At 44.0% G+C, this 27,941-nt stretch overlaps 1 protein-coding gene across 2 annotated transcripts; it reads right to left on the bottom strand.

Moving 5' to 3' along the window:
- Window positions 1–346: 346 nt before the first annotated feature.
- Window positions 347–27,927, bottom strand: LOC310945119 (importin-13-like). Of its 2 annotated transcripts, none has more exons than XM_083911114.1 (23): window positions 27,880–27,927; window positions 27,386–27,472; window positions 21,090–21,215; window positions 20,642–20,998; window positions 19,022–19,275; window positions 15,832–15,972; window positions 15,102–15,243; window positions 14,653–14,819; window positions 14,247–14,367; window positions 13,863–14,010; window positions 13,541–13,722; window positions 12,628–12,654; window positions 12,303–12,437; window positions 10,039–10,191; window positions 9,532–9,612; window positions 9,290–9,427; window positions 7,803–7,899; window positions 5,885–5,937; window positions 3,756–3,822; window positions 3,547–3,605; window positions 3,298–3,387; window positions 2,962–3,143; window positions 347–2,119 (listed from the first exon to the last, which is right to left on the bottom strand). In XM_083911114.1, the coding sequence occupies exons 2-23, from the start codon at window positions 27,452–27,454 to the stop codon at window positions 2,023–2,025; spliced, it is 2,886 nt and encodes a 961-aa protein (XP_083767240.1). In that variant the 5' UTR covers window positions 27,455–27,472; window positions 27,880–27,927; the 3' UTR covers window positions 347–2,022. The 2 variants fall into 2 exon arrangements, with proteins under 2 accessions (XP_083767240.1, XP_083767239.1); XM_083911113.1 differs by having other exon boundaries at window positions 27,794–27,891.
- Window positions 27,928–27,941: the final 14 nt, after the last annotated feature.

Below are 27,941 nucleotides of genomic sequence, written 5' to 3'. Positions count from 1 at the left end.
CGTTTCAGAGATGTTGTAAAAATACACACACACACACTGAAGAGCCAGGAGCTGCAGTCTTAGATATATTTAATAAATTAAAGCCAAGGTACAAAAAAAACAATGTACATTTCATCCCCCCCTCCCCTCCTCCTCCACCATCTCCTCCTCCTTCACTCAGCTGCGACCGTTTTTCATTTCCCCACTTTGAGACCAAAACACAGACTGAGGATCGTCCAATCACCCTCCGCTCAGAGCCGATTCCTGCCTCGGGTCTTTTTGCGGAGCCTCACACGCTGAACGTTTGTCCCCCTGAGCCCCCAAACACCCCCCACCCACCCCCTCCACAAAACACATACATGCTACTTGTCTGCAGGCACCTCGGATAAGACAGAAGGATTAGACTGAGATAAAGTTTATCAGAGATCACAGAGTACATTTCAGCGCTGAGTGTTATTAGATGTCACTTCAACAGTAAAGTCTCGGGCGTGATGGATGAGCACAGAATGTCGGCGTTAACTCTCGTTGTAAATGCTGAATAACTTTCTCAGAGATGTTACGTTTTTGTAATCCTTCGTGATCCTCTCCAAGGCAGGTGACCCGGATGGATGAAATGCTTTGAGTGGCTTGTTCTCTGTGTTTTGTTAAGAGCGGTACTGATACAGACTGGTCGATGTTTATCACCGGCTGGTCGTTCCAGACGATACGGACGTTTCAAAGACGGGCGTGGTTGCCGGTGAGCAGCAGAGGTGAATTACTGAAGGTGTCTCGTCAGGAAAAGAGCAGTCTGAACGAGCGAGTGTGAAGAAATGAACGAGCTCTTGTGTTTAAAAGATAGGGGGGAAGGTATGGATGTGTACTGTAGGTCCAATATAAGTGCACTGAACAAGTGGAAAAAGATACATCTGTGCACACACACAACCTCCCATACACACAGGTATGAACACAGGCATACTGTACACTCAAATACACAGAAGTGTTCAGCGATAACTGTTAATATGCACAACTTGATTAATATTTTTGCACGATTACGGTGACTAAGCAGTCCTTCGTGAGGATTAATCATCCCTCCGAACGCTCGCTTCCCTTCTCAGTTTCCATCTTGTGCGTCTTTCTCACTGCCAGCTACTATAATTCCTCTCCCACCTGCGGCCTTCACTCTAGGCAGTCCTGCTTTACCTAAGGGACCAATGCATAAAAACACTGCCTACAATCCGAGGGGACTGCAGTATGACCGGGTGGGACTGTATGTACATGAGGTACAGCCCTGTACAAAGAGGGCTGGGCAAGAGAGCAGACTCTGTTTCTAGTCCTCCAGTTATGTCTCTACCTCCACTCACACCCCCCAAAAGGCATATATAACAAAAAAAGGACAAATTTACAGAACATTTCATAATAATTTGGCAAATGCAGAGATCACAGGGGCATGATTAGAGGGTAAATATTGTATGAATGTAATTTTTTTTCTGCAGAAGTCCCTCCTCACATTGGTCCTTCTCTCTTCCCGTTAGCAGCAGCAGGACTGACAGCCATCACCTCTCTATATGTGTTTACATATACATTTATATAATTAATTTGATTTATTTTGAAAAATAATGTCAAGTAGCTACGTACGATACCACTACCATTTTCGTATGGATGCTAATCACCAGGAAACAACCTAGGAACCACAGGAAGATCTAGAAAGGCAGAACAAGACAGAGATAGAAGGAGGCGAGAGGCAGCGTGCTGGGGCTGCTGCTCGAAGCGCTTCCAATGAAATAAGAGGAGAGAGAAACAATCAATCTTATAACAGAAAAAAAACGGAGCAGGGAGGACAGCCTCCCTACAGCCGCCGGGGATTTAATGTTTGTCCGTTATTCCGACGGCGGCTCCGTGCTGGAATGGTTCCATGTCTTGTCCTGCGGCGGGGCGGGTTTGTCGTTACAATCATTTCATGATAGCTTCGCTGATGGGGTTGGTGAGAACTGTGTTGTTGTGGCATCCAGCTGTTTGGCGCTGAGGGCAGAGGTCACGGTTTGGTGAGAGTTCAAGGGTAGAGTTTCAGTATTCAGCGGCGTACTCCGTACCATGGAGCCCTCTGCACAGTAGCGTGAACTCCTTCACTATGTCCTTCACCCTCCTCTTGTTCACTCGCTCTCTGCGAGACGGAGGGAGCGGAAAAGAAGGGAGCAAAGCAGAACGGACAAATAGAAACGATTAGGAAGTGTGTGCGAAAGATCCTGTGATTGAGCAACTGCATTGACTCATTAGTCGATAAAGTCTATAAACAAATGATCTGCAGTGTTACGTGACCACGGATGTCAGGTAACTTTGCCAAAACCACAGTTTCATAACTGTAATAAGCTACGGATATCTACCGTGTCCTGATTCTTGTTTCCATGTGAAAAATCTTGTGTCGTGAGTGTTTGCGTGCGGTGAAATCTCGACTCACATAACAAGTGTGTGCGTGCCAGTTTGTTTTGTGTGTGTGCCTTGTCTTACCACTCACCTGAAGCGTTAAGAAGAAAAAAATGTCAGAGGGAACCTAAATTTCATCCTTATATCTGCCAAAAACGCGGCTTAATTCGTCAGCGTGTGAAGCATGCCGTCAAAAAAGTGAAAACACTTTGAATATGATGATCATCCAACGAAGTCAAGGTTAAAAAAAAATCCATAACTAAGTAATGTAACGTTACTGAGCTGGAACAAAACAGTTTAAACTCAGATGGAGTAGTTCACAACGTTACCGTTTACTTTCTGAATCTTGCGGGGACGTGTATTAGTTACCTGGATGTAACTCCAGTTCTATGAATATGTGTTGAATCTATTTTCACTATAAAATAGTCTGACATGTTTTTCGTGCCGGACCAAAAGATTGCTTGTGTGTCTTTTTCCTTCCATAGGGTCAAATAATAAATTCCCTGACTAATAATCATAAAAACCGTGACATTTCTTTGACAATAATCATCAACAGGATCTCATATCAGGACGTCCCTGTACCTCAGTATCTGATGTGAGAAGTTGTCTTTCTGTTCAGTTGTGACCCGCGATGACGGGAACCCGGGAGGCTGCAGCGCCTCCTTCAGCCACATCGCGAGCAGAGAGAAGCAGTGCTTGTTCAGAGAGAACAGCACTTCTGCAAACTGGTCCATCAGGCTCCGAGATGCCCCGCCCCCGATGCCCTGGAGAGAGCGTGGGAGGAATTAGACAACAGGGACTTCATTACAATAGCAGAGGAAGAAAAGTTTGATGTGTGATAACACGGCCGACTGCAGCATCGGTGAAGTGATGAAACGTCTCTGCGGCAGTGTAAATATTTAATGCGGTGCTTCTCACCTCCAGCACGGCCTGAATCAACAGTTTGCCGTCCTCCTGCACCACTCTGGCCAGCGGAGGCACATCTGAGCAGTGGGGTAACAGTTCCGTCTGAGGCAGAAACACAGAGACTATCAGCACATTTAACGCCACGTGACTCATTCATAAACGTGCATTTCCTTGCAGGGTTTCATGTGTTTGTGTGTGTGTGTGTGTGTGTGTGTGTGTGTGTGTGTGTGTGTGTGTGTGTGTGTGTGTGTGTGTGCTCACAAAGAACAAGCACGTTGACTTGACTGTGGGAGCCTCAGGAAATTTGAGTGACAGAACTCCTAGAAGTGGGAGAAGGAGTCAGAAACATAAATAAGCTACTGAAGGATGGTACAGCTTGTACTTTTGTAATGACAGGCACATATTTCTCAGGAACTGTAGCAGAACAGTGTGTCGGGGTGTGTGTTTGTGTAAACGATGTGCAAACTTACCACAGTGGAACACTGCTTTCACGTCAAGACTCTCAGACAAGAACAAATCGGGCTTCCGTTTGAGGGCCTAAGAGGCAGATAAAGGCGTTAAACAAGAGCGTGTATCTGAGGGCCTGACCCAATCGGTACTGCTTCACCACATTCCACTGCATAAGCTCCTTCTAAATACTGCTATCAACGATACCCGCTCAGCCTGGTAGCCGGATCTGACAGCAACACAGGACTGAGAACAGATCTGCCTACCAGGCTATGGTACTCTCTCCACATGTTTATGTCCAAACTCATACAGAGATCCTCCAATGCAGAACTCAGCAGGTATAACAAACAAATTGCAAAAAATCAAACTTTGAAATCATTGGAAACTTAAGTCAAACCAAAGGTAATGATGGTTTTGTTTCTTGACAATCAATTGTTTTGGAAGCATTACTTTTCCTTGGTTTTGGTTAACTGGACTGAATATGCAACAGAAGTGTGTGAGTAATTAACATGTGCAGGTAAAGAGAAATAATCATTTTTGTAATAATGAACTCAGTCAGGATGGAGGAGAGGAGAGAGGGAGAGAGGGAGAGGGAGAGAGATGAAGGTCAGATCTATCCAAAGATAGAAAACAAAAGGAAGAAGAATGAAGACGGAAGACAAACTAAAAAAAAAAACAGAAGAGCCATCAGCCAATTTGTCTGAACTGATTAATATTAGTTGAATATTAATTCATTGGGGCTTTGATTGGCTCTGGGCTGGAATGACTTCAGAGGAGGACTGGGCTCAGAGACTAACCAGTCACCTGGGACCGCACCGCCGATACGGAGGCTCTTACATCATCCTCCCAAGAGCGCCGCGTCGGCTAAAGTACTTCGTCTAATGCGCTGAGTGTGCTGATGTTTTTCCAAGGAGCAAATGTGCCCTGATGTTGACTTTACGGAGAAAAAAGGGAAAAAGTTGAGTTGATTTAAAATCTAAGTGCTTAAATTAGTCAATCTGCACGCATACGAGGTTTACCATTAGCTAAGCAGTTTGTTGCAGGACTGGTGATTAATTACATTTGATTTCAACAATTATGAAAACAAGATAATCGAGATTATTGTTCCATCTTCTGTTTCACAATGAGGCGGTTTTGTCTTGTGCTCAACCAACGCACACTTTCCTTTACAGCGGCTTTCACTCGTTAGTTAGACTAGATTATGTTAAATATAGTTTACAAAAATTATTTTTTAGGAGTTTTCAGGATGTTTTGGCAGTGCACGACAACATACAGTACTTATACTTATGTACTTGTACTTATTTAAACACACACACACACATATTGTTTATTTTTTCATCTTTTTTAACATTTATTTATTTACTTAAAGTTCAAGAAATTCAGGTTCAAGACCTATTAAAGTTCAGTGAATGCATGATGTTTCCAAAGTCTGAGTAATCACCTCAAATAATCGTGATTTCAAAAGTGACCTTAATAATCGTGTTTATGATTTTTGCCATAATCGAGCCCTCGCATGTTGAGCAGTATAAGAAATCGTTATGATTATTTATAGAAGGATTACATGTCCCTCTGTGAGTCATGAGCTTTTCCTGACATCTTAGGTTCATGAAATCTTTCCAAAAGCTATTTTAAGAAATTCACTTTCATCTAGTCAGAAAAAACCTTATTAGTCTTCTTAGTTTGTGAGACGTATCCGACTGTGACGGCATGTTTACAGTTAGAAAAGGATATAAAAAATAACTGAGGCATCTTTTTAGGGGTTTCTTTTCATGTAATTTGACTGAAAACACAGCGAGTTGAGTACACGACGATGTTTATTGTGCTTTGTAAACTTCTATGAGCACGTCAGGCTGCTTCAGGTGGTTTCTGCAGGTAACCTGAAAACCCTTCGTGAGGTCTTGACTTTATGCGGTGAGGTGACTGTTAGAATCAAGAGCATTTGAGGAGAGACGTACGCCTCCTTTTCAAACATGCCCCTCACGTTTCATTCCACTGCCTCGCCTGCGTGATGGGACACCTTAGGGCCCAGTAACAAAGGACAGAGAGAGGTAGAGAGGGAGAAGAAGAGGACAGAGAAACAGGGAGAAATTAGAAAAAGAGAGAAAGAGAGAGAGAAACCCAAAGTGAATGAAATAAGAAACCAAAAACACACCTGAGCTTGGAGTTGCATAAATGAATCAACAATATCAGGATGATCCCTGGGTCCTAAAATATAATAAAGATGAAACTTAAGAAATCATAAGAGAATAAGAATAATATACAAACAGCAACTGAATAGATTCAACAGTCATGTGGAAATAAAAAAACTCAAAAATAGTTCATTGAAATAATTCACACGTGAGTAAGGAACGAAGGGGAGAAGGGGGGGAGGGGGCATATGAAGCTTTGGCAGAGTCTTGGTAGAACAGACCAACCAAAAACGAAAAACAGGCAGAAGACAAAGACATGGGTCTGTTTGGAGAGAAACAGAAAAAGAAAGAAGTAACGAGAGAAAAAGAACAAACCTAAAGAAACAAAAGTGGGTTTGGAGTGGGAACCCAGGAGGCACCTCTGTTACTGTTACAGTTTGGAGGAAAAGAGGCACCGACCTGAATGAACCCCTTTTTACTTCCTTCCCACGAGGCACCGCTGGCCGATGTGATCAAACCACAAGCAACATTTCCTCTCAGACCGTGCCTCAGGGGAGGAGGTTTCGGTAAAGGGTCCATTCAGAGCCGGTCGATAAGAGCCCCTTTGCTTCAAAGGTGAACCCATAGCCATCCGTATGAATCACACTCAGACATCAGGATAGGTTCTGATATCACTACCTCCCCTCTGCTGGACACAGACTACAAGCCTTTTTTTTTTAAAGTACGGCAGATTTCAAATGATGCATAATTAAACACACGTTTCCTGCAGAAGCTTCTCGACTGAAGAATCCACATCGAGATTCCTGACTTTCAAACATGGTGGCTTAAGCTTGATGTTGCCAACAGGAAACTTGTAACGAAACAGAACAAACGTCTGTAGTGAGCGCCCAGCTTTAGCTGTTCCCAGACTCCAAACACGTTTTCCTGCTCAACACCCCCCCCCAGCCCTCAACCACACACAACCCCTCGAGAGAATAACAAGTCTTATTCAGAGGGCTGTGATGGAGAGCCCGACTCTAATCCTAGCACAGCAGAGGCGGCAGCCGTATTGAGTTGGCCCGCCCTGCTGTGTTATATGTCAGCCAACTGAATAAGCTAGTGGTCTCTGTGCTGTGACTGTATCCTGTACTGATACTGTCTACTGAAAGGCACCTGCTCAGAAAAAAAAAGAGTTTAGAGGCAGGAGGAGAGGCAGCCATTACTTAACCAGTCAAAGTAGGAAAAGGAGGAGAGGAAAGAAGGGACAACACAAAGGGAAGGGGAGCAGCAGACAGAGCTGGTACGAGTATCCGAACCAAAGCGTAGTGGATGAAATGATATCATCTCACTCATCTCCATCTAATGTTGAGGGAACATCAGAACTTAAGTCTGGCCCCCACGGTCACGCACATTAAGAAGATCGACACTGAACACTTCACTAAAGGAAAGTCATTTTCATGCAGTAAAATCCAAATAAATAAGTAAATACTAGGCATTGCAGCGTGGTGATTACATACGTCTAAAGCATAGTCTTAAAATGAGTTCATCAATGATCAGTGGAAACAGACGTCTCTGCGTTGATAAAATGATCATTTCAGACCACTCTGTGATTACAAGGTTTAAAGATCGACTGTGACAAAAGAGTCCAGTGACCTCTAACCTTTTGTCATGCTCCTATCTGTGGCCCCCAGTCTGACTTGTTTTACTGTCTATAGATGCAACAGCACGCCACTCTTCACGCACGATTCCAGAAAGAAATGGGAGTATATCACCACAATACACATTTTTGTTTACGTTTGTTTTTAGACATTTGTTCATGATTTCACTCTTGTCCTCTACACCAATATACGATTTCTGTTCCTGTGAAATCAAACACGATCAGAAACATTCAAAAAGGTCTAACACGGATTTGAACAGACACATTTGACAATAGTCACAGCCCCGCCCCTGCTGCACCCCTACCTTGCTGGAAGATGGACAGCGTTACCGAGGTAACCAGCTCAAACAGAGCCTTGATGGGTGGGAAGTGGTCCGTCTCACTGGCAAAGATATGCACCATCTGAAACAGCAGGACTTCACATCAGACACTCGCTGTGTTCACTTGCACACAAGAAACTAGGTCAATGGAAGGAAAAACGGGCTCTGGCAGGAAACTATAAGATGTATTTACATGCACTGCAGAAACTTGATAACTGTGAAACCTGTGTAGTGTCAGATGTCTCCCCTAATAACGCCCATATTTATGAGATATGGCTCGTTCTGAGTGTTTCGGCATAGGTGCATTTGGACTGACAGCGCTGTGAGAAAACTATCTCTGCACTTTGTTTGCAAATGTGTCTGAATTTTACAAATAAGCTATTGTTCAGTTGTGAAAACAGATTTATTTTAGCAAAACTTTCAGTTGCAGTTGAACTTTGGATTGAAATAATGTGAATGTAAAGACCCACTACTATGATCCACACGAAATAAGGTTTCTCTAGCAGAAATCTTCCTGTGTTGACGCTACCGTACCTGGATTGTGACATAGATAAAACATAAAGCGGTTTTTATACTGCACTGTTGACCCAAAGTTTACTCTACTCAAGTTGACTCAAATCAACCACTTCATTCCCTTGCCGCCACGGTCAAAACCGCCTACCCTCGTTGAAATGACTGTAGGCGGTGAGTTACCTCACGGTGATGTGAGGGCAGCTTAACTGAATGAAATGTATTGAGTTTTAGTTTATGTGGACAAGCAAATGATGCTTGAGAGTTCAGTCATGAATACACACTGTAACTGTGGATTAGGGCTGGGTATCGTATGGAAATGTTCAGTACCGATTCCCATACTCAAACGTAACTTCAGGGCAGAAGGATCCTTTTATTAGACCGGAGAGTCTGCTTAACTATGAGCGCTGCTGTCTGCCATCTGGAGCAGAACAGAGAGTCGCAGCTTGCCCTGCGCTGAATCAGAAGCACCGTAGAGTGCCTGTGGCCACGATCAAACCCAGGCTCCATTAGAACTGACATTTAAACAACGGTAAAGAACTTTCTTTTGCATGACTGTGTGCATGCACATTTGAAAGCATGACCTACTGTTAAAGTGCATTTGTGTAGGCATTTATTTCACTCTCATGTTGTGGTGCGTGTGTGTGTGTGTGTGTGTGTGTGTGTGTTTGAATGAGTGAGACAAAGTGTGTCTTTGCTTCTTCCATGTGAGTCACTAGCCACTAGTTAGTACGTTTTTTGAAGCCAAGTACAGACATATTTCGGCCGGTGCCAGTTTTTTGATACCCAGCCCTACTGTGGATTAATTTTTACAAGCTGTATCCTCATTAACCTTGTGCGTGTAGCTTATTACCTCGTACACAGCCCTTTCTGACAAATCACTGAAATCTCGCTGCATGTGAGCATAACAGGAAGAATACTAATGTGTGTTTGCGTGTGTATGCACACGTATGAGTGTGTACCTGTCGTGTGAGGTCGAGGGCTGAGGCCTGGGGAATTGTACTGTACATCTGTCCGAGCATCTCACTTAGCTGAGACACCATGGGAGCAAAGTCATGTAGCAGAGTCTTCACGGACTTCTCAAAGATGGCGCACACCGCCTGAAGAACATGAGATCAGCTATACTGAAATGTCACATCTGATTAAGGCGACTGATTTCTTGAAAGGTTCTGACAGTATGTGGTCGCACATGGCGATGACTCACCTCTACAACCTGCGAGTCATTGAGCCACTTACTGAGTACAGTCTGTATGAGAGCAAACACTTGTTGCAGAACCACCACCACCTGAAAAACATAAATTAACTCATTAAAAAGCTTTGAAACACATAAACAAAGACATAAACAAGCAGTAGCCTTAGACATTAGCATTTACACATGGGTGCATGCCAGTCAGCAGAATTACTAATGACTATGGTTGAGTGACGGGGCAAACATTTCCCGTTGACCACCCTCATCCCTCCAAACCAGCAATAGGCGATGTTTTCAGCAGTAGCGGTGGAGGCAGAGGGGCGGTGGTGTGGAGCTCATGTTGCTGCTTGTGCCCCGGTACATTTCTCAACTATTAAACTGCTGCAGCGTGCTGAATTACAAAGCCTTTAAATGAAACACATGGTCAATTTCTATCATCCAGCCTGTTGCTGATATTCAATGTGTTTGGCCAGTCACTCAACCCTAATGATGACAATGATGGTGCTGTTTGCGGTCACTGACTGGGTTTGGTCCAGGTGGAGGTGGGGCTGTTTTGACGGGTGGTGCTGAGCCGTCTGCTGACTCGTCGTCCTGCTTGCTGATGTCGAGCGTAGTGAAGAGGTTCGACAGCAGCCCCAGGATGTGGATGATTGCTAATTTATTGGAGGGATTAGGCTGGAAGAAGAAGAAAATAGGAAAAAGAAACAGATAATTTTATTTGGGGATTTGCTCTACAACCTAAACACTTAATATCTGGATCATTTAGTGCATAGTGCCTGCCTTGAATAGTAACTGCTGAAATATTTAAGAATACAAACAAACCTTAAAAGCCTGCTACTGAACAGGATGAACTGTTTTGAAAATGGATGAATGGAAGGTCGACAAAACATGTGTTACAGTAAATGTGGTGCTGATAAGACCATTTAGCCAATTATACTGAACTGAACATGATGTTTATTTAGCTACTTTTTTTTCTTTATTTTCCTCAGCGCTCATTTATAAAATTGGTTTAAAATTTGCAGGGCTTAAAGTTCTCAGGCATCATTTTTTATTTCAGAAATAGAAGTTTTAAATTCATAATAATAATAATAATACTTGATTAAAAAACAAACAACAGCATAAAGGTTCCAGGATTCTGTGTGGAGTTTGCATGTTCTCCCCGTTTCTGCCTGGGTTTTCTCCGGGTTCTCCGGTTTCCTCCCATAATCCAAAAACATGCATGTGTTAAGTTAATTGATGACTCTAAATTGCCCGTAGGTGTGAATGGTTGTCTTTCTCTGTTTGTCTCTATGTGCCCTGCGATAGACTGGCGTCCTGTCCAGGGTGTACCCGCCTCATGCCCGATGTCAGCTGGGATCGGCTCCAGCCCGCGACCCCGACAGGGACAAGCGGTTGAAGATAGATGAATGAATGTACACATTTCCCGCTGGACAACCTTTCAGTCTCACAAATAGTTTCTTGCTTCAACCCCTGAATGCGATACATTGTACATAAAAATGTTAAATATTCTTTAATGTTATATTTGAAGGAGAGCTGCCTTCTGTGTACCTTTACAGAGTCGTATCAGTGCAAAAATGCACACTGGAAAGGTCCATTTTCATTCCAGCTCAGAAGTTCACCATATCGGTAATCTGTGAATTTTTCCCCTCTTCAATTGTCTATTGGCCTCAAAAACACCATATCGGTCGGGTTATTTATACAATAAATACAGTAAACAGGACCACATTTTGTAAAATCATAAATTAGCTTTTCACTAGCAATGTTTAATTACTGCTACGTCTCCATGGTGATGTGAAAGAGCCACGGGGAGTCGTCTTCTCATCTCGCCTTCAGTTTCCCCCACTGTGTCGATGCTGTTACAGTACAGTCATCCTGCCACAAGAACAGTGTGTTCACACTATGCTCAAAGCCAAAACAGAGTGACCCCGTCAGTGTTTGCACCGTCAGCCCCGTCAGACTTCACGGTCATTCACCCCTGATGGAATTTAACCTGAAGGTCTCCCCACTAGGTGCCACTATTTGTCCGGCTCCAAAAACAGCACCTGATTTCCTAGTCTGATGTAATGGCAATACATCAAAAAGCTAGACGGAAAACAATAAAAAGAGGGAGGAAGTCGGAGAGTTTGGATGAAACGATGTGTGTGTGTGTGTGTGTGTGTGTGTGTGTGTGTGTGTGTGTGTGTGTGAGACAGGGACAGACACAGACAGCACAGAGAGAAGCTTCATCTAACCTGACATCTGTATTCAGCCCACCCAAAGTCTTCACTGATTGCAGAACAAGACATCAGGAGATATTTGACTTTGTTCCACATACAGAAGATATCAAACTGTGTATTTTTAGAGACTATCAGCTCCGCATTTGTACCATCCCCCGTGACAGTCGGAAAACTCAAGCTCCATTAGAACTGACATTTAAACGGGGGTAAAGAATTTTCTTTTGCATGACTGTGTGCATGCACATGTAAAAGCATGACCTACTGTAAAAGTGTCCGTGTTGGCATTTTTTTTCCCTCTCCCGCTGTGGTGTGTGCGTGTGTGTTTGCACGAGTGAGAGAAAGTGTGTCTTTGCTACTTCCAAGTGAGTCACAAGCCTACGGTGCAGGGTCAAATCCAATCTGGTCCCGCAGAGAAATGTTCCACTGCAGTGACACCACACAGAAACAAGGTCTGTTCCTAATGGCCAGAGTCCAGCTGTGCCTGGTTTGTGTTTGTGTGCGTGTGCGCGTGTCTGTTGGTCTGAGTGTGTGTGTGTATGTGTGTGTGTGTGTGTTGGTCTGTGTACGCACCGTCTCATCCGCTAGCTTCTCCAGTTGCTGAATGTAGGGAGTGATGAGAGAGTGAAGGTTTCTTAAGATGTCTTCCACGGGAAGGGCGGAGAGCAGGAAGCCGAGAGCCTGCATCAGCCACATACACTGACTTGTCTGCAGGAAAACATGATCGTGGGTTTAACTTCAGGTCAAGCCTGCATCGAGCTTAAAGTCACAACATGTCTTATTTAGACTACCGGCTGAAAATCGTGTTACACAATTATTTCACAGCGTTTCTTATTTAAATGTCACTTGAGTGCCAAGACAAAAGAGAAAGTGACTCTGGGAGAGAGCACACACTGACCTTGTGGATCTGCTTTATAAGCACCTCCTTGAGAGAAAAGAGAAAGTGAAGGTTCTATTATTTTTGAAAGCACAACAAAACAAAACAACACAACTGAAGTGATTGAAAAAGAGTAGATGTTATTTCTTGAAAGCAGCAACATTAAAAGGTCTGCAACACCTCAGGGCAGGAATACGGTCAAAACAAGTACGCAGACGCCAATAACACAAACGCGTGTTCTTGGTGAAGATTCTCAGAGTGCTCTTTTATGCACCGAGAAAGGACAGTCGAAACAGTAACCTTGTCAGATGATTGTTTACGTCATTGGAAACTGTCTCGGAAAAGGGCAGGCGCCTTCAAAACATACCTGGCAGGTGATTGGATGAATCATTCGTCTGTGAAACTCAATGTTAATTGACTCAAAGTCAATCAGGAGAAGAGAGAAAACATGTTTTCCATCGAGAAAACCCTTGCCGTGCCGTTCTCTTCTTTCAATGATGGAAAACTCCCCAGCTCTGACAAAACTGATAATATTGCAGCATCTTAGATAACCTCTTTAGGAGCCGCCATTGATTTTTTTGAACGAGCGATCACCTCTTGTGTCGTCGTCACCCCCCACTTCATCCTCAACTGCCAGTAGCTCCTCACATGACACTGACTGGATGGTTCACTTTTGATTTGAACACAAACGCATTACTCAACTCAGCTTTCTCTTGTTGTTTCATGTTATAGCAGCCAGAACACAACAACACCTGCAATTATTCTCGCGTCACTTAAAGCGTCGGCTCTGAAATAAATGCGTGCACCATGTTTCGGGCATTAGCAGGTAAAGTTTAAAAATGTTACCAGCTCTAATATTTGATCAACTGGGTAAAAAAAAGAGAAAAGAATAGCATGTAAATAAAAAAAAAGAAACATACATGCATACACGTACCTGAGAGACAGCTACTATGTTGGTTGCGTAGGGTGGCAGGTCATATTTGCACTCCCTACAAATTTTCTTGAGTGTAGAGACAGAAGAAACAGAAAGGTCCGGGTTCCCCAAAGCCTGTAGCACCAAGGGCAAGACATTGCTGAGCATCACCGGGTGGTCGGCCAACCATTCAGCCAAAGCACCTAGTGGAAGATTAACAGTTCAGATACCGAATGAGAAACAATGAGAGGGTTGCTGGACTGAAACATTCTCTGCAGTCTTTCACACTAAATGGGTTTTAACTTTTTTGACGAGCGCCGTTTAATCTACCGATGAATCTCACCTATAGTGAACATCACGGTGTCTGCTAGTTGGACGTTGGTGATGTTGATTCTGGGGATGAGTCCTATCAGGCCTGGGATGACGTCAGAGTAGTTCACGTCTATCGTCTCTGCTATGGACTGGAAGCCATACAGTAAGGCTTCAGTGTGCTGGAGGAGGAGGGGGGAGGAGGAGGAGGAGGAGGAGAAAGGGGAGGAGGAAGAGGACGACTGACATCAGTAACAACGTGAAAACTAAAAAACAAAGCACTTGTCTTGGGAAAAAAAACTGGTTCAACAAATCTGGTATGACACATTTTTAGTACTGGCTTCTGCGCAACACTCGAAGAAACAAAAAATAGTTCACATTTACTCTTTTCTCATATGTGTGTGTTTGTGTCACCCACCTGCCATGATGTGGGCTGCTCTGCATTAGTCAGCAGTCTCCCTAGTTTATCATACAGGTTACTCAGCAGCTCCGCTCCCAGCATCTCATACACGTACATGAGTGTGTCTGAGATATCCACCCTGAAGGACAGAAATGTAGACATACATTTTAAGAGCATGCAACATTGGAACAATATTTGTTCATTTATATGCCAGACAGGTCTTGCCCTCTCAGCTGCCAGTCCAGTGAGAGTCTATTAGAGCAAAACACACTCATATGCTGACCAATCATCCTGCCAGCGAGTCATTTCTGAAACACTTAAGACGGTCACTGAAAGACTTGCACACAAGAGTCTGTTGCAGGAAAAAAGCATGTAGAAAATACAGACGGGGCACACATGCACACGCACACACATGCACACGCACCTGTAGATCCTGAATTGCTCTTTCTCATCGGAGGACCAGGATGCGTACTCCTGGTCAGAGGGGAACTGCGCTTTGTGTAGCAGAACATCCACAAGCTGGAAATATACTGGCCTGTAGACCTGCAGATACACCGCCTGCTTTTCCGACTCGAAGGACATGATTTCATCCTGAGGATGGAGCAGGGAGAACATAAAATTAGTTATGCACTTTAAAGATAAAAAACATCAGTTTTGACTCACAGAATATTTAGAGACACCAAGTACATTTTACAGTATTTATCATTCATTCATCAGTGACAAACAATCAAGCAATAATATGTAACTATACATTGTCTATTGCTTACTCAGATGTATGTTGGATAAGGTAGAAGAGAAAAAAAAAAGTTTTATTATTTGAAAACTGTACATAAAGACCAGTGAAACCCCGGTGAGTATTTTAGTATTCCTTACTTGTAATGTATACCAGAAGGTGAGTGTGAGCGAGCTGGTGGTCTCGTTGACCGGGTAGTGGCCGGGGATGCCCGTACAAAACATGATCATGTTGACTAAAGCCAGGAAGCTCTGCCAGTGATCCACCTGCTCCAACAGAGTCCTAGGGAGAGAGGGAGAGAGAGAGAGAGAGAGAGAGAGAGAGAGAGAGAGAGAGAGAGAGAGAGAGAGAGAGAGAGAGAGAGAGAGAGAGAGAGAGAGAGAGAGAGAGAGAGAGAGAGAGAGAGAGAGAGATAAACAGTCATTTGGCAGCTGACCCTTGCTGCTTCACAGTACAGCATTTTCTCTGGTAATTCAACAAATAAATGATCTATATGAAATAATCACATGGTAAAACCTATTTTTAGATACTTACTTTAAGCAATAACTAAAAATACTGAGCATTTTATCTTATATTAGGAATTTAAAACATTTCGTATCAGATTTTCTGAGAAATCTGAGTTAGTATGTGCTTGTTGTTATCAGTTAAGATGACATAATTTAATTGTTTACCATCATCTTGAGGTATGATTTCATCACAAACGATTCCATTGAAAGACAATCAATATATAAATATCGCCATGCCCTACTTTAAATATCATTGAGTTACAGAACGTTTTAATACCACCCAGAGACTCAATAAGATAAGATAAATGTACTATAAAATCTTTACAGTCCTACAAAACACACACACACAGACAGACTCACACACCTGGAGTGGTTTTCTCCCAGTGTAACGGCGATACGGCAGATACCGTGGCAGGTCTCCATGTCTCCATTCTGAACAGCCTCTCTGAGCTGCTCCTGGAGGGCCAGCACTTGAGGAACCAGTTTCAGCAACGTGTTCACATATCTACAACCCATCGACACACAAACACAGAAAAAGAAACACCACAACTGACAAGTTAGCAGTCTAGTTCATTTAAAGAAAACAAGTTAAAAACATGCTTGCACACAGTGCTGTACAATCGAGGAGAACATACTGTAGCATGCACAGCCGGGGAGCCTTCACTTGTGAACCTAACAGTGACTCACACCGCTCACAGTTAGGTTGATGTATGTATTGCTCTTTCTCAAGACAAGTGTTTATTTCAAATCAAATCTCAATCCAAGTCAGTCCAACCTCTGATCCAGCACACCCACCCTAAAAAACCCACACATTTACCAGGGAACCAGAAAATCTATTCAAAGCTCCAGCTCAGAGCTGCGCTGCCGCTGTCAGTTATTATTCCGTCTTCTTCCTGCTGTCTCAGCCATCTATAATTCCCTCACTCCGGCTAAAACACACGCATGTGCCGACACACACACACACACAAACATAGACACATTGGTATGCGTATACCTCAACACAGGCTCAGATCTGCTCATGTGACAACATCAGACAACATCCTCCTTTCATTCTTAATGACAGCAAGTGAAGGGGTGACATTTGGAGATGAAGGGCGTGTGTGTGTGTGCTCCAGAAGCCATCGAGGAGATTATATGCATGTGTGAATGCTATAAATGTTAACCATATCACCTGTGTGTCAGGCAGGCGGTGCTCCATCTTTCATGAGAACATCAATAAAGACGTGGGTCCATGTCAATGAATATTCATCAATGACGCAGCAAGGTTGTGCGACTTTTGAAAATAAACAAAACTCTGGAGGATCAAATCTAGAGCTTAATAAATGACTTCAACAATATTTAATTAACAAAACAGTTAATTATCTCTCCATCGAATCAACTAATTGTTTTGGCCAAAGTATAATCCCTTACAGAACAGTACTAGTGCGATTAACAAAAAAGTAGCCAGTCAAAATGACGTTGATCTCGTAACGTGGTCCTGGGAGGCATTTATTACTCCAATTTCCCTCAAGACCCCTTACAAGCTGAGGGTGCATCTATGGTCCTGCGTTATGTCTCCTACTCAGCAGCCCACACTGACTCAGCCTTCTCTGGAGCTGAGATGTGATGTGTATAAAATCTGGTCCCCATCTAATAAGCCTGTACCTGTGTGTGTGTGTACTGGCCTACATCCTCTGTATCTTGGTGCCTGAGTAACTCTGTGAGAGAAGCGTTAGCGACGGGAATTTACTCTGAGTGAGCAACTGTGTGTGTACATGTGAGTGGCAGAATGCACTCATGCACTCAGCAGATCATTCATTTTTAACAAGGTGCTTTGCAAATGCAGGTCATGCACTCTAAGCTCGGGAAAACAGGGCTTGGTGTGTATGTGATACGATTAAAAAGGGAAGAATGGATTTGTATACGTTTGCCCATTTCTCTCATGAGCAAAGACATCCTGGAATTCCTCTGAGACCATCTGCTGCAGTCTCCTCTCCTTAAACTCACAGTTGCCTGTCCTCTCCTCTTTTGCTCCCTGCTCTGCTGGTATACACTTTCTGCCTCATTCCTGACTCCTCCTTTATTCTCCCCCTCAACCACCCCCACCTCTGATCCCCTCTGCAATTACCGCAACACTCCGAGACAGGGGAAATGGGTTGCCTGGCAACAGGATGCAGCTGGACCAATAGCATCCCCCCAAATGAGTTGACTGTAATGTGTTTAAACAGAGGGAGAGAACAGGAGACAGGGAGGAGGGCTTAGTTCTGATGGTGAGAGAAGAGAAAGGGGAAAGGAAAAACACAAAGAAACAGAAGCAGAGTGGAAGAAAAGATAAAATAGTATTGTATTATTGTATTGTATTATTCATTTATTTCAGACTTGTAATCCAAAGATGAGAAAAAAAAATAGATAAAATAAATAGAATAAACAAAGACCGAAGAATCTACAGATGGAAAAAAAAAAAGGTGGGCTTTGATTTCCTGGAGAGGATGGAGGAAAGAACCTTACACCAGGATTTCTAACAGATTCGTTTATTTTCCTTTTCTCTCATAGACACAGACACAACACACACACACACACACACACACACACACACACACACACACACAGGTAGTAAAATATAGAACCATAAATCACACAATGCTTCGACATAAACTGAGGCCAAATGTGTCTCAAGAGATGCTACTAATGTTAGAGTCAAGCCTACTGGGAGGATCTGACACACACGCATGCACACACGCATGCACACACACGCAAGCACGCACGCACGCACGCACGCACGCACGCACGCACGCACGCACGCACGCACGCACGCACACAGGGCTGTGATCAGTATTAAGTGACCCAAACAAGAGAAAGATAGTTTTATAACATGGACAATTGTGATATCAACAGAAGAAAATCCATCTCTACCCGACACACTCTTAGTGAACACTTGCTGCTGGTTCTACCTGTAACTCCGCTGCTATTCATCATCTTCGCACCATCTGCTCTGCAAAATGCGAGTGTTTAAACTGACTTGTCAGCAGCAACTTCACAGGTCCGACCCTCTTGTCAGAGGAGCAGAGCAGAGGTATGGATGATGAGGTCTTTGATACTCGCACACTTTCACACCTTCCCCTGACATCCTTTCTTCTCTGTGCGTTGTCCCGCCACCAACGCCCCTCTCTCTCTGGCTCTCGCTCTCCCTCTCTCTCTAGAGGAGGGATAATGGTTGCCTGCCATGTTTGAAATCAACCAGGGCATGATGACATCTCTCCCCAGCGCTGTAACCATAGCAACGTCAGCCAACCGAGAAATGCCGCTCTCCTCCCCCTGGCTGTCAACTTGCCCTGTATCAATCCCTCCCTCCTCCCTGATGCCCTTCCAGTGCCCACCCTGTCTGCTTCCTGCCCTTTGCTAATGCATCTTTCTTTTTTCCCCCTGTGTTCTCCCTCTCTTTCCGCCCCATCTACCTCCATTTTGCTCCAGTATAATGTCTCCAGTGTAAACCATGACAAGCTTTCATGCCATACGGTAGTATCATTATTTCTTCTGTCTGGTTTGTGAGTGCAGTGTCACACATTTGTACGCACCTTTGGGAGTCGGGTTGTGAGATGGCGTTGACGATTGCTTCAACCGCTGTGTCGAAGAGCTCTGGGTCAGGCAGGGCAATGAAGCAGTCGTGCACCAGGCTTTCGCTTTCGCTGAGGGGCACATCCAGCAGCACCCAGGATGACAAGCAGCGCAACACGCGGGCTTTCACCGCCCCGGGGCTATCCGTCCTTCGCAGCAGTTGTTGCAGTAAGGGACACACTGATCCCCACTCCCGTCCCAAGGCGCCCCGAACCTAGAGGGAGGATGATAATGAGGATGAGACTGTTAGTATCGCTAATGTGTGATGTGGTTCTCCACTCCAATTAGTAGGATCAGGTTTTTCTATACTGGTGTCATTAATATAACTGTTGAGACAGCGAAATAATGCCTTTCTTGCTATAACTTCTCGGAAAATAAACTAACTAATTAAAAAAAAAATGTTTTTCTGCTCATTAAAATGTATTTAAATCATATATCTGAGCATTGGTTGTGTTAGACTTTCAATCATATCTATAGACACATTTAATAGCATTTCATTTTCTTTCATTACTATGAAATAATACAGAACAAGCTTATATATGACGCATTTACAAGGGTATGGAAAGAAAAGGTGAACAGAGACCAACCGAGAGGTCACTTTTCACGTCAACACCAAACAAAGAAGATGAATGATTTTTTCCGAGGTGACATCAGAGGTGACAAAAAACACTGCGCCCATTGTGCCATCATAATTACTGAGCTTTTTAAAGCAACATGGACACTGAGCTGCTGTGATATCAGAAATAGCTGCTCATCTCTGGCCTCTCTGGTCAAGCTTCCACTGTGGAGCAGGTGGACCTGTACCGTTTGAGATTACAGTTTACAGATTGCCTCATTATCAGCCTCCCTTTGGGGTTGAATCCCAAATATTGCCAAATAGGCGCTCTTGCTATGTGCTTTGTCAGTAGACTTTCCTGACTCCTGCTGCTCTGTCCCACAACTCTGCTGGTGGAGCAGAAGGGCAAAAGCTCGCTTGATCTTGATTTTCAGTATGAATACAGACCGTGAAAGCGGGGCCTCAAGATCCTTCTGACTTTTTGTGGTTTAAGCAGGAGGTGTCAGAAAAGTTACCACAGGGATAACTGGCTTGTGGCGGCCAAGCGTTCATAGCGTTGGATTGGTCACCCACTAATAGGGAACGTGAGCTGGGATTAGACCGTCTTGAGACAGGTTAGTTTTACCCTACTGATGATGTGTTGCTGCAATAGTAATTCCGCTGAACGGCGCAATCTCTCTCAGTTTAAGGGGACAGAATTTATATTAAAGTTACAGTAAAATGTCAAAAGACGGCCTTCATATTTTTCTGTCATTGTTTAAAAAAATCTGTCAGTGAGGGATAATATACAGTTAAGGCAACCTCTTTATCTGAGAATATCTGGTTAAAGAATAAATAAACAAGACTAAGAATCTGACAAGGCATTGTCTGCCAGCTTAACAATTATTCAGACACATTCAATAAGTTTTCAAAATGTATTGAGGTTTGATACCCATGCAACTTGAGCCAAAACAAAATTGTGAATTTTGGACAGGTGGCCATAACCATCTGCAGAGGTTTAAGAAAGGGGTACATGCAGACGTACCTGTCCCTTTCTGTACTGCGGCAGGCGGCTGGTCTGGAACTCCTCAGGCAGGACGGTGAGCAGCTCCAGCAATGCCAGGCAGCGTGCCCGCCCATCCACCCCTCCCCCCTCCTCCTGAAACACGCGCACCATCTCTGCCACTGCGCCGGGCCAGGCCTCGGGCATTGTGTTGAGTGCCAGAGAGGCTAGGGCCACACATAGCCGCGTGAGCACCATCTTGGAGCCGGAGGAGAAGCAGGCAATCTGGGAAAACAGCTGGGTCTTCAGGGACTCGTACTGGTCTGTGGGGATGTCTGACCAGTAGCGGGAGATCTTGGTGTGAAGCGCGCTAGCACCAAAGTACTGGATCTCTGGCACCTGCAAGAGAAGATAAGATGGATCCAAATTACTCAAAATGCTTAGTCATTGTGTATGTGTGTCCATGTGAGTATTTGTGTGAAAAATATACCTTGTCTGGGCTCAGTAGGGCCCAGCAGAACTGCCAGGCCTGAGGCGAGACCTGAGCCTGCATGAGCCATTTCTGGGCCAGATTCTTGTTTTCTATATTGGGATCATAGTACAACTGGTGGAGGGCCTAGAAACGAAGAAGAAAGGGAAGAATAACGAGAGGGAAAAGTCAGAGAATCCACCCAATCTGTGGATGGTTTAACCACGAGGGGGTTGAACAACTTTGTACGAACAAACTACACAACAAACACTCACAGCAGTGGGTGTCAGAGATAACAGACCAGCATTGAGAAGACAAACTCAGCCCGTATTGAGCTCCTGTTAGATGAAAAGAGCTGGTTACCTTGAGAAAAGAGCATCTTTTCTCACTTGCAAACAGGCAAGCACACAGACACATAGTAGACGGTTTACCTTGAAAGCCTGAACAATGGAGAAAGCAATGACCTGAAAACAGCGCTCTCTGAAGTACAGCTCAGAGTAATTTGAGTACTCGAGTGCAGGGAGAAGAAGGAGCCAATGAGGAAGTAGAGGATGAGTATTAGAGAGGGAAATAAAAGAAGGGGAAAATGGAGCATTAATTAAACAAACACCTCTAATCCTGGCAGTGCCAGAGGAGAGGTTTTGGCACTACTCTGCAAAAATGTCTGCTTTTTCTCTCTCTCTGCCTCACACACAAACACACACACATATGCATGTGCTCACTGAAGTAAAACTGCTGGCAGCTAGCACTAAGTGTCTGACAAGCAACACAAGGGGGAAAAAATCTATTCAGCGAGCTTCTGATCCTTGTCTTTACCCCTGAAGCCTGCTCACATAAAGTCCTCCACCAGCAGTCATTCTCTCCTCTTTCTTCCTTCTCATTTCTCCCTCTCAATTCGCCTCCCTCCAGCCTGAACTGTCCATGCAGTTTCATTTCATCCCTCAGCTGTCTCTCTCTCTCTTCATCTCCGTCTTCCTCTAATATCTACATCTCCCCGTTGCCTCATCCTAATCAGAGAAGTTTAGGCAGTGAAACAAGGGAGGATGAATAATCTTGTGAAGAAACCACGACGGGTCACAGAATGTGTTGATGCAATTGCAGCTGTAGAGAGGAACATCAGTAACGTCAATGCCTACTGGGAAGCAGAGAGTCTCCAGGTGGTGTTCTCTCCCCTTTGCCATCCAACACAATTATCGGCCTCTACCTACTGTAAGAGATTATGAACACGTCTGGCTGGGTGTTGATGAGCTTATTGTTTGGGGCCCCCCTTACCCATATGCAGAGTCCTCATCGCAGCGGCCCGGGTTTGACTCCGACCTGCGGCTCTTTGCTGCACCTCTCTCTCTCTCTCTCCCACATTTCCTATCCACCTTCAGCTGTATTTTCAAATAAAAGGCATAAAAAGCCACATTTTTTATTTTCGCATGAGAGACAACTATAAAAGGTGCATTATGGTATGAGCGGCAGGTAGATCTCTGTGGTCAACTAACATCTACGACAGCCACGTTATGCTTTCTATGAGAATCTTTGCATCTTCGAAGCACTTTGAAGGAAAACAATGCATTTCGTTTTAATTTGTACAGATTACTAAAGGCTGCATGACAGAACTGATGAACTATGAATGCGCTGCTGTGTTGCAATTTGAAAAGGTCTTTCCATCGATCATCATCATCGTGCCTTTGTTCTAAAAAGCATTAGGATGTTTTGTGTTAGTCAGCTGCACTCTCACACTCCCCTTTCTGTAAACGAAGCTGCGATATCGGAGTTCAAAGCAGCAGCGGATCATTACCGCAGCCCACTGTGTGATCGCAGACCTTCCCTTATCCAATCCCAAACAGCGCTGTGTCTGAGCGTGTCTGTTTCTCAATATTATCAAAGGATGAGACACAAAACAGTCTGCTCATTTTGCTGCTTTAATCTTCTCACAAAAAAAAACACTGCCCGTCTCCTCCTAGAAATCACGCCAGACATGCAGCAGTTACCTCAACCACTAACGGTAATTACCCATCACTAATTGGTCCTTAAAACAAACAAAAAGCATGCACATCCCTAGAAATGATAGCATTTGTTTGCAGCTAGAACAACTAATGCAACTAATTGTATCTACAGATGGTGGGTAACTGCCTGAACCACCTGGCTTCACCTGAGGAAGGTGCGCTCTTGGCAGACACTGTCAAAGGTCATTAGCCGCCTCTACAGTGCCTTTTCAATGAGAAGAGGAGGAAGAGGAGGGATGCAAATTTAAAAAATCATGGCTCACTTAGACAGATGCACCATCTGCTCACACATAACCATGGATTTACTGTAACTGGTGTACTCACTACCAAACCCAGGAGAATAATTACAGTGTAGGTCCTGAGCTGCATTAATAATGCCCACAGTAGCTATACTACACACACTATGAAGGAAATAAAGTAGTTAGGAGCCACTGTGTATAACAAATGAATTACCTTATTAAAATGATTAGCACTTGCAAGGAATGATATGTAGATAAAGAGAAACAGGTCCCAGCAAAAGGTTTTTGAAAAAAATTATAGAAATCTCTCCCTCCCACCATGAGGCACAAGTGCACGAGCCCACACACACACACACACACACACACACACATTTTGTCTTTGCAAACTGTGGCACACAAGACAGGTAATGGCATCTCGCTCCCAAAGGTTCAGTGTGTTTTCGAGCCATCTGTCCACTAGGGTGTCACACTCAGAGCCTTTGTAGTGATGGGAGGGCAGTGTTGTTGCTGTGCTGCAGAAGGCTTCACCACACCACTGACCCGTCATGACACTGCGCTATAACTGTGAGAACCAAAGACACGCGGAGGAACGGTGATTAATGAGGGAACAAAGAAGAATAGTTTGTGTGAGAGTGTGCGCGGGTGGTTGTTGACAGCACGCAGCCAAGACAGAAATTAAGAATACCATGTTGCCAATAGTGATAAGATCTCAGCACATGAACAGACAAACCCTTGCTACATGTGAAAACCTGAGTTACAATTTCAAGCAGATAATTCAGAAGACAGATCACCTACAGTCACTGAGTCAATGGATATGATACTGTCTGCGTGCGTGCTGAAATAAAAACTATGGGATGTGTGTGTATCATGTAACATACGAGACGTGTTCCACCTTGGACCCGTATACATTTCTGTCAATGACTGGATGGTAAAAGTCATCTCGATACCTCTTTTCCCTCTGAAATAGCCTCTCCAGTCCCTACAAGACCACTCAATACACCGTGCGTCATTTCTCAGTGTCAAATTCTCCTGCTACAGTATGTTCTGTAATACCTTAGCTGGCAGGCTGAACCAACGCGTCTGCTTTGAAATGCCATAAAAATATTTAATAAGAAGACTGCCACAAATCATATCCTAACTTTACTTGAACACAGTTTCCAAAAAGCAGAGGCCTGGGAGCTACGCATTACTGAATGGACCTCGACATCCTCCTATGGACAGCCTCCTGTGTGGGTAGAGAGGCGATGGTTACACAGAAGCCACCCTTAGCAAAGTGCCCTTGAGCAAGATGTTGACCCACACTGGCCCAGCACTTTATTCTGGTCCTTTCTGATGATACAGCAGTTGTTTGTCTCGGGGGAGACTTGCGAAATGATTAAATCCTAACAGCATACTATTTCACAGCAATGTGTGGAGCTCCGATCTTCCTCTAATTCACTTGCCTGGATTGATGGAATAGTGATTCCAGACAAGGTTAATTATAGTCGGGCGGAAATGTAAGGCAGTATACATACCCCATTCATTATACACAAAATGATACCGACAATGTGGTACTTTGTTTCAAATCCAAGATAGAACAAAGAGCTTTCTATTGGACTCACACAAATACCGGGCCAGGAACCATCATCTCCAGTGCACCATGTATGTAACAAGCACACACTCCCCACCATCCCGCTAAACGACAGGGACAACTCTGCACTTCTGGTCTTTTTTTATCTCTATCTTTTAACAACTGCTTTTTCTAATTTGCTCTCACCATCTTGTGTCTGCTGCCGGTGTGTGCATATTTATAGTGACCTGTTCTTGTGAATGTCTGGCAGAGAAGGATATCAAATTAACAGTAATAACAATATCTCAGATTTTGCTACATGCATTAAGATGATGGTCTGACGCAGAAACTAATGAGAAACTCATCTCACCCAAATAATCTAAATATACTTTCTAACTATAATGGGGTCTTAATAGAATAATATCTCATCGGTTTTGAAATGCAAGTGTGGTGTTATCACAACAGTGCCCATAGCCTTTAAGGGAAATGATACTTCAGATGCTGTTTGTCATGTTTTATCAGTTAATGAGATTACTGATGGCGCTGTACCACTCAGAGGAGGCTGGATGCTTTAAGAGGCTCTGAAAATGCAAAGACTGTACAAACCCGCACAAAACAGAAATCAGGATAAAGTGGCTCCTTTGTACCGCAGATCAGTTTGAGGGTCAGACTTCAGTGTTTACCTCGAAACACTTCTTAATTATTCATTTATTGAATAATCATTAAATTGAAATTTAACCACCGCAAGCATCTCCCTTTTCAGATAATCAAATGAATGAATCATTGAATGCTCGGTATGAAACTGACAGTGGATCAGATTTGTCTGTTGAATATTACGCACTATTTGTGCTCAGAGTATTCAAGGTAATCACGGTTTCACTCCCATCGTGAATGAAACACTTAAAAGACTCAATTACTGTGTGCCCAATAAAAACTGCTTGATATAATGAAAAATTCCATCTAAAAGGTTTAGCATCAGTAACTTTAACTAAAGGTCGGTTACCGTAAAAACATCAGAACAAATTATTTATGACCCTCCCAGTTACTGAATTATACATTTACTTAGGTACACACACACACACACACACACACACACACACACACACACACACACACACACACACACACACACACACACACACACACACACACACACACACACACACACACACACACACACACACACACACACACACACACACACACACACACACACACACACACACACACACACACACACACACACACACACACACACAATGAACAATGATTGGAAATGTTTCTTCATGCATTTACAAACACCAAATTATAACAGAGCAACACTTCCTTCACCTGAAGACGTGAAACATGAGCAGATGAATACGGAGACAGGACCTCGCTCATTGTTTGTCATTCCTTTTCCTCCTTTATTACACCAGAAAGCCCAGTATCAGGCCAAGCCATTCCCCCCCACAGGAATGTGCTTCTCTCCCTCAAACCATTTCTGTCGCATCGCCAACCTCCTCTCACCCCCCTCCTCTTTCTTTACTGGCACCGTCACAGACATCGACCCTGTCCCTCCCCTCTTCCCCCTCCTCCCCCAGTCCATCTCATCACATCGACTCCGCTCCTCCACAGTGAGCACCTCTCTCACCCCACCTCCCTCCATCCTCCCTATTGTCTCCGCACCCATCCCCTCATGTCCGAGCCAGTGGCCACCCAGCAGGGAGATTCATCACAGCAACCTGGCAGCCACAGACAACACAGCCAAGTACATGCACACACACACACACACGCACACGCACACACGCACGCACACGCACACGCACACGCACAGAAATATATCCAATCTAACAGAGAAAAACAAGACCCAGAGAAGCATTTTACGATGACAGAGATGGCAATTAATTGGCGGGCTTCAACCTGTTATTTAAGTTATTATCTAATCATTCTTTCTAATCACTGGCCATTCAATCAAGATTAATTTAAATAAGTAAGGACAGATGAAAGCTAAATTATTGTATGCAGACAACAACATCTATCCAGACGAAGGCAATACAGTAAAACATGTTATTATGTGGCTACACGCTCATCCGCTTTCCTTATCAAGCTGCTTGTTCCTTTTGAAACAAGACCACTTCTTTGTGATTTAGGAGAGATGGAGCATGAATCTCATGTTCTGTTATAGTGTCCTTTCTATGATGGGATGAGAATAGTTTTATTCAATTAAATGTTTGTTCATGTTTTGGAGCACTGATGATGACAGGGTGGGATGGTTGTTTACTTTTTAATGTTTATAAGTTAGCCTCTTTGAGTTGCAAAAGCCTGGAAGAAACGTCAGGATGAGTTTAATTCAGTAGCATCAGTATTATAAAGCGGTTTCTGGTCTTTTTTGTGTTAATAATGATGTCTTGGGCTGGGCGTATTGACTATGCATGACACAGTAATAAAATACAATAAATCAATCTTTAATCCACCAACCCACGCTGTGTTGTAAGGAGCATATATTGTATTCTAACAATGACAAATGAAGTGGTCCCCCACAAAACTCACCTTCTCCACATTGTCCACGGTGAAGTCCAGGGCGGCCGGTGTTGTCGCTGTCCTCCCCGGTGTCTCCATATCTCCGCAGACACGGAGCTGTCAAACGGTCAAAGAGGAGCAACACATTCAGGGACTACCAGACACCGTTACACTCCCCTTTAACGACTGAGCCATTCACAAAAAAATACCCCTACAACAGCAGCTGGAACAGAGTAAGTTAGCTCGACGACATCATATATTTAGTCATAAGAGTGACACGAGAAGCTAACCGGCAAGCTAACATTAGCTCGCTGACGCTAACGTTACTATAGGAAGATACTATAGCAACGGCTATGCTAACGCCAGACGAGCTAACGTAGCTATGCACGTAACTGCCCGTTAGGGTCAAATGCAGCCAAGCGAGACAGATATACTAACATGTTCCGAGTGTGACAGCATTATCAAAAACGATGCCGTCTCCGTGAAATACTTCTAGGTTGTCTAGAGGGCCGATATTGTCACACCTTTCTGTCCTGCGACGGTGTGAGACGATGCTGGCAGCGACCTGCCGCTCTTCTGTCTCCGC

Source organism: Echiichthys vipera (genome assembly GCF_963691815.1).
Source record: "Echiichthys vipera genome assembly, chromosome: 3".
NCBI classification, from domain to species: Eukaryota; Metazoa; Chordata; class Actinopteri; order Perciformes; family Trachinidae; genus Echiichthys; species Echiichthys vipera.
This window is presented reverse-complemented; position numbering and strand designations above follow the sequence as displayed.

What these genes read in the sequence shown, in the direction of transcription:
- LOC310945119 (XM_083911113.1), bottom strand. Translation starts at nt 27,814, where the DNA reads ATGCTGTCACACTCGGAACAT. An exon ending in CCGTGGACAATGTGGAGAAG is followed by an intron (nt 21,216 to 27,385) that starts GTGAGTTTTGTG and finishes CTTCGTTTCTAG; the next exon opens with GCCCTCCACCAGTTGTACTA. An exon ending in TTCTCACATCAGATACTGAG is followed by an intron (nt 2,120 to 2,961) that starts GTACAGGGACGT and finishes TCCGTCTCGCAG; the next exon opens with AGAGCGAGTGAACAAGAGGA.